Genomic DNA, 10,901 nt, shown 5'->3' on the forward strand with positions numbered 1-10,901 from the left:
AGGTGTAACCTTCCCAGATTCTACCATTTGGCTAATTTTGATCTGTATTCTTCCCTTGTAACACACTACAACTGTGAGTATAACAGCCTTCAGTGAGCTCTCTGAGTCTTTCTAGCAAATTATCAAACCTGAGAGTGGTTCTGGGAAACCACAAACTTGCGGCTGGTGTCGGAAGTCAGGGAAGTCTCGTGTAAGACCGTGTCCTTAAACCTTGCAGCTTGGCTAACTCCAGGTGGGGAACATAAGCCAGTCTGACCAGTGGGGAGGGGAGGCAAGGTGTACCAGATAAGCTTCTCAGCTGAGACAACTACGCTGCTTCCCAAAGGGCAGGTAAAAGACAGACACACAGAAGAGGAATGGGTGATGTTCCAAGCAGAAGTGAGAAAGAGAGCATGATGAGCTTGTGGACTACACAAGTATTGGCAGGGACTCAGAATGCTGAGATGGCAGGGTGGGGAAGCAAGAAAATATATTAGGAAATGACAAGAGAAGAGGGTAGGGAAAGAAGAAAATCACAGATCAGAAAGGGCTAAAGAGTTGGTACTTTCCTGGGGTCAACGGGGAGCTGCCAACAGGCATTAGACAGGGGAAGACCTATTTGATGTCCACTTAGATCACCACTCTGGCTGCAATGTGGAAAACAAACTGAAGGGGTCAGGAGGCAAACAGTATTGAAGAAATCTAGGCAAATGGCCAAAGAGGCCTGATTCTATGAGACAGTAGAATGAGAAAAAAAACATTGAGGTAGAAGTGACAAGACTTAATGAATGACTGGGTATGAGGAGGGAGGGAGAGAAGGCATTAAGAACATTCAGGTTTCTGATCTGGGTATCTGTTTAGTTAGGGAAAAGATGATGCCGATTCTCCAAAGCCACAGTCTAAAGGAAAGAAAGAATCCTAAAGACACAGCCAGATGCAAGGGTAACCAGGTCCTGAAGAGTTAAGTGAGCCATTCAATGATTCAGTCAACAAATATGAGTGCCTACCATGTGCCAGCCATTGCCACAGTGGGGAAAAGACACAGTCCCTGCCCTCAAGAATATCATAGTATAACAAGGTAGGTAGACATTAAAAACATAACTTGGGGCTTCCCTGGTGGCGCAGTGGTTGAGAATCTGCCTGCTAATGCAGGGGACACGGGTTCGAGCCCTGGTCTGGGAGGATCCCACATGCCGCGGAGCAACTAGGCCCGTGCACCACAACTACTGAGCCTGCGCGTCTGGGGCCTGTGCTCCGCAACAGGAGAGGCTGCGATAGTGAGACACCCGCGCACCGCGATGAAGAGTGGCCCCTGCTTGCCACAACTAGAGAAAGCCCTCGCACAGAAACGAAGACCCAACACAGCAAAAATAAATAAATTAATAAACTCCTACCCCCGACATCAAAAAAAAAAATAACTGTAAGAGTAATAAATGTAACAAGTCTAGTCTTCAACTGACACACAAGTAGACTAGGTTTCTTTTCCCTTCTGCTATGGCAGTCAGAGTCACTTCCCACTTCTATGATACTCAAACTCTTATAAAGCACCAACCAACCAGCAGGCACGCACAGCGACATTTCTTGAAAACACCTTCCCACCGTACACCTAGGGTCCTGCCATACCCCCAAATCTACCACGTGAACATCACTGAAGATGTTCAAAGTCACAAACTAAAAACTCTCTTCACCTAAAATCTTTTAATTGGATCAATGACACAACTCATTTTATATGGCATTAAACTCCCAAACTTGCTCCATACACCCACACTTAATTTGTAAACCGGTGACCATCTGATTAACTGGTGTCTGCTAGACAAAAAGTGACCCCGGAAGAGACCGTCAGAACTCCGTGGCTATGGCTAGAATAAACTAATCGCTAGGAGTTTCGCTACTGTTTCTGTTTTGTTGCTTGTGCCTAATGGATGAGTTCTTCCCCACTGAGGAAAGAGAAAGGCTTTGGGATCACAGATAGCTTCCCTCCCAAATGTCTTCCTCCTGCTGCCCTCTAGTTTATTAACAGTACAGCAACTTGGTCTTTCCCCAGGCAGAAACTTCAGAATCTCCTTTGTCTCCCCCCCCCCTCCCCTCCCCCCACCACCTCCCAAGTCCTGTCAATTATATTGCCAAACTGTGTCTTGGTCTGGACGCCACTCATCATCCCCAGTAGCTGCCTTGGTGGAGACACGCTTATGCTTTCATCTGGCCAATGTGCAGAGCTCTCTAACTCATCTCCCTTCTCAGTCTCTCTCCCCATCCTCTCCTGACATGGTTCCCAGAGTTAGTGCTCTAAAACGCAGAATGATTCTCTTGCCTGATAAGAGACAGACAAGACTGTGAGACCTGTAATGAAAATGTTATTTGTAAAACATATATATATCAGCACCCAGCACAGTAGATTCTCAGTAAATATCTGTCAAAATCAAAGCTTAAAAGCTAGTATTTTCTTACTAGCTTTGAGCCTATTAAGGAACTAATTTAAGTCACTAACTGACTTGCCTCAAAGAAACCAGGTTGTGTTTGGGTTTGGGGGGAAAAATTAAAATGACTTTATTGATTTTTCTGATTACAAAAGTAATGCATGATCATTTAAAAAATCAGAAAAATCTACAGAAGATAATTTAAATACTCATAGTCCCATCATCCCCAGAGGGCTGACACTTATTAAGAACTTATTTTAATTGTATTAACTAATTTAATCTTTACCAAAACCCCCTATAAATTAGGTCTTATTATTATCTCCCCTTAATAAAAGTTGTTGAAAGAGTGAGTGGTTTCTGAAAAACAGATGGAGCCGGGAATTAACCATAAAATGTTAGTATCTTTCCAGACTTCCTAATTTGGTTCTGTGTGCACACACCTTTTAAAAACAGGATCAATCTATACACACTATTTTATAACCTGCTTCCCCGCTCCCTCCCCACCACTAAATAAGAAGTCATGAATAGCTTTTCAGGTTAATTAACATCAACATTTTTTTTTTCAGATTTTACTTATTTATTTATTTATTATTGGGGCCACACCACACAGCCTGGGGGATCTTAGTTCCCCAACCAGGGATCGAACCCGCACCCTTGGCAGTGAAAGCATGGAGCCCTAACCACTGGACCACCAGAGAGTTCCCAACATCATTTTTATTAATGGCATCTACATCTAAACCTAATGATTCCCAACTGCCTAGCACGCTGCCTATTATGGAGCAGACAAATAAATACTTGTTGAATAAATGAATGCCATAATTTATGTAATCAAACCCCTAGCTGGAAGGGTAGGGGATCCTGATGGATTTAATTACCCAATGCATTTACTCCTGGAGGATCCAGTGTCCCACGGTGAACCTACCATGTTTCTCAAAAGGAATGTCATCTTCTACAAAGGGTTCAAAATCTTCTCTCTGCTTTATCATGTAGTCCACTGTCTCTTGTCGGTGCTTGAGGTGATTTCGTGAGTGTCCCTCCAACTGATCACCAAGAGCTCTGAATAGGCAATTGCTATCAAAACAAAACGCTGGTCAAGACCTTTTAAAAATGAACTTAGTTCATCTAAAACAATGATGTTTCCTGCTAGGCCATCCATGGAAATCTTTCACACAGAAAAGAGATAAAGCCTCAACTCTGACTGTCCAGGTTCCTCTCAGATACCAGGGGGGAGAGCACTAGGGAAGATATTCAATCACATTACCTTTTTGAGAGGCATCAAATAAGAATCCTATTCCCCACTTACCAGCTGGCTGACTCAGGAGAGATACTGAACTTCTCTGTACTTTCGCTGCTTCAACAAGTGAAGTTTGGTGATATACTAACCACCTGAAGACAGGGTCCAGACACTACAGGCCATTCCACACCTAAGGGCTATGACTCCCAGATCCCCTTCCAAAATAATAAATCATATCTACTGCCTCTTTTCTGAAACCCTTTTCACTATGGCTGCTCAGCTATTCACCTAACAAGTACCAAAAAGATAGCAATGTGTCAAGCTCCCAATAGAAACAGCTGAGCTGAACATCCTCTTTGAGTCCTAAGGACACAGTGGGGAAAGCTGTGGGAAGAGCACCTGGACAACACACAGGCATAGTTCACAAGGACACTCTCCCTCCTCGGCTCATCGCCTCTCACCCAAGGGCCACAATGCTGTCCTTATTCCTGCCAAATGGAAACTCTCCAAGTTTTCTTTCTGTTTTGTTTCTAAAATTAAAATGCTGGTAATAAATTGTAAGAGTTATCTTTACTTTCAAACCCCTTAAAGGCTTCTAAAATTCCAAACTATACCACAAACACAGAGCCCAGATACACAGAGACTGAAACAAGACAAACACAATCTGGTATCCTCAAAACTAAGGAAATAGCCATTCTGAAGCCAAACAGTTGTCCACTTTCACACCAAACTGCTTACTCTTCCAAATGAAAACCTATGATATTCTAATTCCAAAATATAAACTCATCACACTTCTGGAAGGACTTCAAACCTAAATGTATAGGTGACAGAGGTTTTCTGTTTTTCAACTCAGAAAAGTGAGTTTTCAACAGAAAGTTATAGAGAGGTAGGAATCTCTTCAAACATATAAGGAGATATATATATATATTTTGTGTTTGTTTGTTTGTTTTCGTGGGGCGAAGGGGAGAATTTAGACAACAGATTCTACAAACTAGAATCCAAGAAACTCTACATCAATCTGGGGCAACATTCTAGAAGGGACTGGAACATAACAGTTCTATACACTAGAATGAGGGGTCTGTTGCTAAAATCTAACAATGGCAGTCTTTTTTCAACCACAGGAATAAAGTAAGCTAATGGATAAGATGTTCTCAATTTTAAGCTTCTCTCTCAAACTTTTCTTAAAACTTTAACACCTGCCACCACTAGTTTATTCTTGAATCCAGTTTAAAAGAAGGCATGATTTGGTGCAAAATTACATATTTAGTTGCTTTACATTTGACACCTCAAAATTCATGGTGTTCTGCAGAAAGTAACATGCTTTTCATGAACTTTCAGCAACAGAGGCAAATGTTCTCCACATAAGCCAAAAAAGTAGGTATCAAACTGTATATACTGCATGAGCGCAAGCATGTTCGTCTGTATACTATATACACAGATGTAGAAACACATACAAATGTATGCAAAGAAAAAGCACTGAAACCATCACTTAAACAGCTCTTACAATGTGCCAGGGACTGTTCCAAACACTTTATATGTATTAAATGTGTTTAGTCCTTACAACTCTATGAGATGGGCACTATTACTATCCCCCTAAGGTAACTTGCCCAAGGTCACAAAATCAGTAGGTGGTGGACCCAGGATTCAATCCCAGGCACCAAAATGTTAGTAACAGTTATCCCTGGGGAGTGGAATTAGGATTATTTGTTAAACTTAGTTCGATATACTTTTCTATATTTACCAAACTTTCCTTGAGCTCACTAAAAACAAGTAGTCAAAATGAAAAATCAAGATAGACAAATCACTTCCTTTTCTGACAGAGTTACAAGATAGTAGCACATGAAATGTGAACAAACTCTACAAACAACCTAGGTTCCCTTAGGGAGCCCAGCAAGCGCACTCACGATCCTCGTGAGAACAGTGCGGCCAGGGCCCAAAGGGCCTCTAGGAGATCCCAGCTGTTTCCTGAGTCCACACCCTCACCCAATACACTACAGCAGGGCTTCTCACCACCCCACACACTGTTGACATTCTGGAATAATCCTCTGTCCTGTGCACTGGAAGATGTTTAGGAGCATCCTTGGCCTCTACCCACTAGATGCCAGTAACACCACTACCACCATGTTCCCGCCAGTTTTAACAGCCAAAAATATCTCCAGCCATTGCCAAATGTTCCCTTGGGGGAAAAATCATGCCCACTTCAGAACCACTGCACTATAGGGATATATGTAAAGTCTTGCATTTGAGTTCACAAAACTAACCAATTACATTAATTAAGGGTTTTGGGTGCTCAGTAATTTAGCATGAGACAATACTGCAACGTTAGGCGTTAAAAAAATTAATGGGCTCTTAGGCTGCAGTAATGGCAGTAAGTATGTAGAAGTCGGGGGATAGGGGGTCAGATTTTGTTCTGTTCTTTGAGGTCAGACCCCAGCTAAAGTACTGTATATGATTCTAGTTACTACATTTTAAGATAGGTTCAGATGAGTTGATGTGGCTTTAAACTAAATAATATGAAAAACATAAACAACGAGTGACTTCTAGCCTAAAGAAAGCTCAGGGGGACATGATAGCTGCCTCCAACTATTCGTCATGGTGAAAGGGATATTATCCTTGTACAATAAAACTAAACTAAAACAAGGAAGCTACAGGGACATAGATTTTGGCAAATAAAAGGTAATTTTATTTTAGGTCTATAGAGACGGACTGCACAGACTAAGGATTTTGTACATTTCTATTGACAAGCCTCGGGAATTGCCTACATGTGTGTTATACAATATGGTTGCCACTAACCACAGGTGATTACTAAGCACTTGAAATGTGGTTAATACAAACTGAGGTGTGTTGTAATTGTAAGAGACTTACACTTTTGGACATTATTTTAAAAACTTGTTTCATTTTACCTTTTTAATGTGGCTAACAGACAAATTTTTAATTATTGTACATATGTGGTTCTCATTTTATTTCTATCAGACAGTGCTGGTCTCAATCACTGATTCTCGAAGTGTGACCCCTGACCAGCAACATCAGCATCACCTGAGAACTTGTTCAAAATGAAAATTCTGAGCCGCCTAGCCCAGCCCCAGCCCTACTGAGTCAGACACTCTGGGGTTGGGAACCCAGCAATCTCTTCCCTCTGAGGGTTTAATTAGCCCTCCAGGTGATTCTGTTGTATGTTAAAGTTTGAGAAACACCAGTCTAGACTCTAGACTCTAAATCAGCAGTTCTCAATTATACTGCACATTAAAATCACATGTGGACATTTTTAAAAATTATCCCTAACCAGGCCCCACTGCCTGAGATTCTGGTGTGGCTGATCTAAGGGAGCGCCCAGGCGCTGTATTTTCTCCAAAGTTCCCCAAGTGATTCTATTGTGCCACCAAGGTTGAAAACCACTGAGCCAGACACAAAAGATGAGGCTGCTGTACAGGTGATGCAGGTACTAATGGATAATCAGACAAGATGACAAAGTGTGAATGCCCTTCTAGCGCTAAGATCCTACGATTATAAAAATAAGGTAAAACTTTCACAATAAAACAACCTGAGACAGAGACAAATGGCTAAAATTAGTGATTCTTTAATGCTTTAATATTGGAACACTACTAATTAGCAATGTACTTTGAGGCTACATTTAGGAAGATACAACTGGATATAGTTCAGAGAGATGTTAATATTGTACTGCCTAATCCAATTAGCGATTCTTTTCACGCTACATCCAATCATGTTTTTAAGGACAACATCAAGGTTAAAATATTTCTTGTTTTGAAACGGAATCCAATTTATGTCCACCCTCCAGATAACACAACAAATATGAAGGTGGGCCATGGTGCATTACAAAAATCCATAAGTAGCTCCCTGATTAATCTATGCTACACTGATTTCACGTAAAGGCTACATTAGAGAACACCAGCTAATTTCTTCCCAAGTACCCGAAGGTTCCAGAATGCTACAAGTACCATACTGCTAACAATGAATACGCCTATATAGTGTGAGACGCTATCTCAGGCTGCTCAATATTGTAATCAGACCAGAATGGAAAGACAGAAGAGTGGAGATTGTCAACTATTTTTTTATTACCGTAACTTTATATTTCACCAAGAGTACTCAATAAATGTTAACAACTAAAAGAATCTGTTGATGCCCACTAACCTGTAACATACACAGGAAGCACCACCCACTGCACAGTGATAAAGCCTGTCATCACCATATCCCAAAGTACCACAACACTAAAGAGGGCTGAACAGTCCATGGCACCCATGGGAAGAATTTGTGAACAGAAAGGCGTTAGCTTCATGGAGCCCCCAAAGGAGAAACTATCATTATCCTTTTATCCATCTAACATTGTCCAAAGAATAGGGACGTCAGAAGTGAGAGACACGAGCATTGCAGTCAAGCTGGCCTCTGCCTCTGCAGCCTCACTGCCGCTGACTTCTACCCTTGTACCCTATACTCCTGTCATCCTAAACAACTTGCAGATGTCTCAAAAATAATGTGCTCCTGTGCCTTTACATGTATTACTCCTCAGCCTGGAATGTTCTCTTGGCATATTTTTATTGGATTTTTATTGGTCCTTCATGACCCAGTCTGAGTATGACCCCCTCTGAAAGGCATCTAGCACACGGTAGGTTTCGATGAACGTTTGATGAATGAACAAGGTTTCCCTGACCACTTCTGGGAGTGTTGGCAACTTCCTTCTCAATAGTACCACTATAATCGGTCACTGTTAAGAATATATCAACTTGCATTTTAATTATTTATATCATCCATTCTTAAAGTGTGGCCCAGTTTGGGAAGGGAGGGTATCTCTGAGAACATTTCAGGGTATCCATGAGTCCAAAACTAAGATGTTATTTATCTTTTTCACTCTCATTCTCCCACAAGTGTCCCGTGGAGTTTTCCAGAGGCTACCTGATATGTGATACTCGATGTTATCACTCTGAAAGTTAATATAATGTGTGTTTGTGTATTATGTTTTTAATTTTTATTTTACTTTCTAATATAGTAAATATTGATACCTATAACCCACATAAACAAAAGCTCTTTGGAGTTCTCAGTAATTTTTAAGAGTGTAAAGGGATCCTAAGACCAAAATGTTTGAGACCTGCTGCTATGTCTCTCTTACTAAGCTTGAACGTTATCTTAGTCATCAATGTGTTCCCAGCATCTCTGTGCTGCAATTCCTGCTCATAAGCAATCTTCTGTTGAGTACTTCAGTTCCTGGATACCCTGCCAGTGGGAAGCCCATGCCCAGTACAGCAGACACAAGCAAACCAATCATTTGCAAGGAAGAAGCAGACCCCAGCCCAATCCCACCGGAAAGTACTCAACTGGTATTTCGGTTTATAGAGCAATGTCTTGTGCTTGTGAGTTTGCTTAGGATAAATAAGGCCCTGAATATTTATTAACTATATTTGACAAAAATCAAGGTACTAGGCTAAAAGCAAGACCCAGCAAAGCAAGCTTTTAACTGTAGCGACTCCACTAAGAAAATGCCTCTCTGAGGGGCCCTGCTGAGGGTCTAGTTGGCCTCCCTCTATGATATTTTTATCATTCATTCATTCAACAAAAATGCCCAAATGAAGGGAGGAACAAAAACAACCAGGCTGTTATTAATACTATCTCTTCAAGAGTGCCACACTCTGGCCTCCAGACCCCCTTTTACCTACCCCTGCAATGGGGATGTTAACTGATCTCCTGCCCTCTCCCCTACCCTTTCTCTCCTTCCCTCCACGCTCCTGGATCCATATGCCCCTTCCCGAGGCCATTCTTCCTTCCCTTCGCCCAGTCCCTCCCTCCCACCCCGTTTATTTATCCCGTGTTCCCTAAAAAAGTTGGACACAGATTCCAGTCTAAACCCCAAGCAAACTTGGGTAAACGCCATTGCTTACAGAGAAACTGAAGCCCATATAAGTAAGAATTAGAGAAGCTGCCTTCAGCTCAGTGAACAACAGGCCCTCACAGACCTAATTTCCCAAGCGTAAAAGGAGGGCAATATCCAACAGTAAGGACTCAAAGGAGGCCAAGCGTTATACCAAGTGGGGCTTACGCCTTTCTACTCGTCTGATGGTCATTACGACCGCTCTCCGCGCGGTCCTGCTCTTCGGCTGACTGGCTCCATCTCATTCGTTCAGGTCTCAGCTTAAATGTCACCTTCCAGGGGGGCCTTCCTGAGCACCGATCTAAAGGAGACCTGCTCCAGTATTCTCTCTCAGGACCCCTTTACAGTTTGCTTGGAGCCTTTGCCACGATTAGGGCAACTGGGGATTACTCGAGCGTCTCGAGGGGAGGGGCCTGGCCGCCTCGCTCGCCGCCGGACCCCCTGCATTAGGAAACGGCTGGCTCGCAGCTGGCGCTCGGGGCCGCCCGATGAATGGATGGGCGAGAACCGGCGACGGTCGCCATGCCCGGCGGGTCCCCCGGCGCCGCCCCCCGCGCTCCCGGGCCCGCCTCACCCGTCCCCCGGCACCTCCCGCAGCTTCAGCCCCAGGGCCTGCAGCTGGTTGGCGAAGCTGACGAACTCCTCCTCGCAGCCGCCGCCGCCGCCGGGCTCCGGCCGGTTCCGCCGCTCCTTAGCCAGGGCCCGACGCGCCGCCCGCTCGTCCCGCTTGCGCTCGGCCTCGGCTTTCCGGCTGCCGCTGCCCGGCCGGCTCTTCGCCGCCTGCTTCCGGGACATGTCCTTGGCCCCGCGGCCCGCAGCGGCAGGAGGGAGAGCCGCAGGACCGCCGGGCGGCCGCCTCAGGTGCCGAGGAGGCGAAGCGGCGTAGGCTACGGAACCCGGCGACGGCGACACTGCCACCCCGCCTGCGCCGGCGCCGGGGACCCAGGTCATCTGATGGAACCCCGCCCCTCCGCCCGGCTAGGTTGACAGGCGCCATAGAGAGCTCGCCTGGGAGGGCTAGAGGGGAACCCATCTTTGTTTGTTTCGCTCCTCCCTCTATCGGTGGGTGGTACTCCAAGTGAGCCGCCGGTGGGACCAGAGAACAAAGCAGGAAAAGGTCAAGGAGAGCCGGGGAACTAAAGCGCATACACTTTACTTAATCCTGGCGTTCTCTGCTTCTCTACCTTCCCTCATAACTCAGGGGGAGGTAGCCCTTGTCCAAAACTGGCTCCTCTTGTAATCTTGATTCCACCGTAAGGTGACCAGCCCAGGTTTACCTGGACTAAGGGTTTTCCGAGGGTGCAGGACTTTCAGTTTTAAAACGGGGCTAGCCCCAGGTAAACCAGGGTAGTTGGTAACCCTAATCCACATCCACGTGCCCTGGAAGCTAACT

General features: G+C 44.4%; 1 protein-coding gene across 1 annotated transcript in view; it reads right to left on the bottom strand.

The window, feature by feature from the left end:
- Nucleotides 1–10,380, bottom strand: part of OTUD3 (OTU deubiquitinase 3) — a 29,592-nt gene extending 19,212 nt beyond the window's left edge. The window contains exons 1-2 of the mRNA XM_029230081.1: nt 10,083–10,380; nt 3,319–3,467 (exon numbers count right to left, since the gene is read on the bottom strand). Coding sequence (XP_029085914.1) covers nt 3,319–3,467; nt 10,083–10,303 — 370 coding nt within the window. The 5' untranslated portion in view covers nt 10,304–10,380. The remainder of the gene's footprint in view (nt 1–3,318; nt 3,468–10,082) is intronic.
- Between the last annotated feature and the right edge of the window lie 521 nt (nt 10,381–10,901).

Source organism: Monodon monoceros, unplaced genomic scaffold (genome assembly GCF_005190385.1).
Source record: "Monodon monoceros isolate NGI ecotype Baffin Bay Population unplaced genomic scaffold, NGI_Narwhal_1 Super_Scaffold_18, whole genome shotgun sequence".
NCBI classification, from domain to species: Eukaryota; Metazoa; Chordata; class Mammalia; order Artiodactyla; family Monodontidae; genus Monodon; species Monodon monoceros.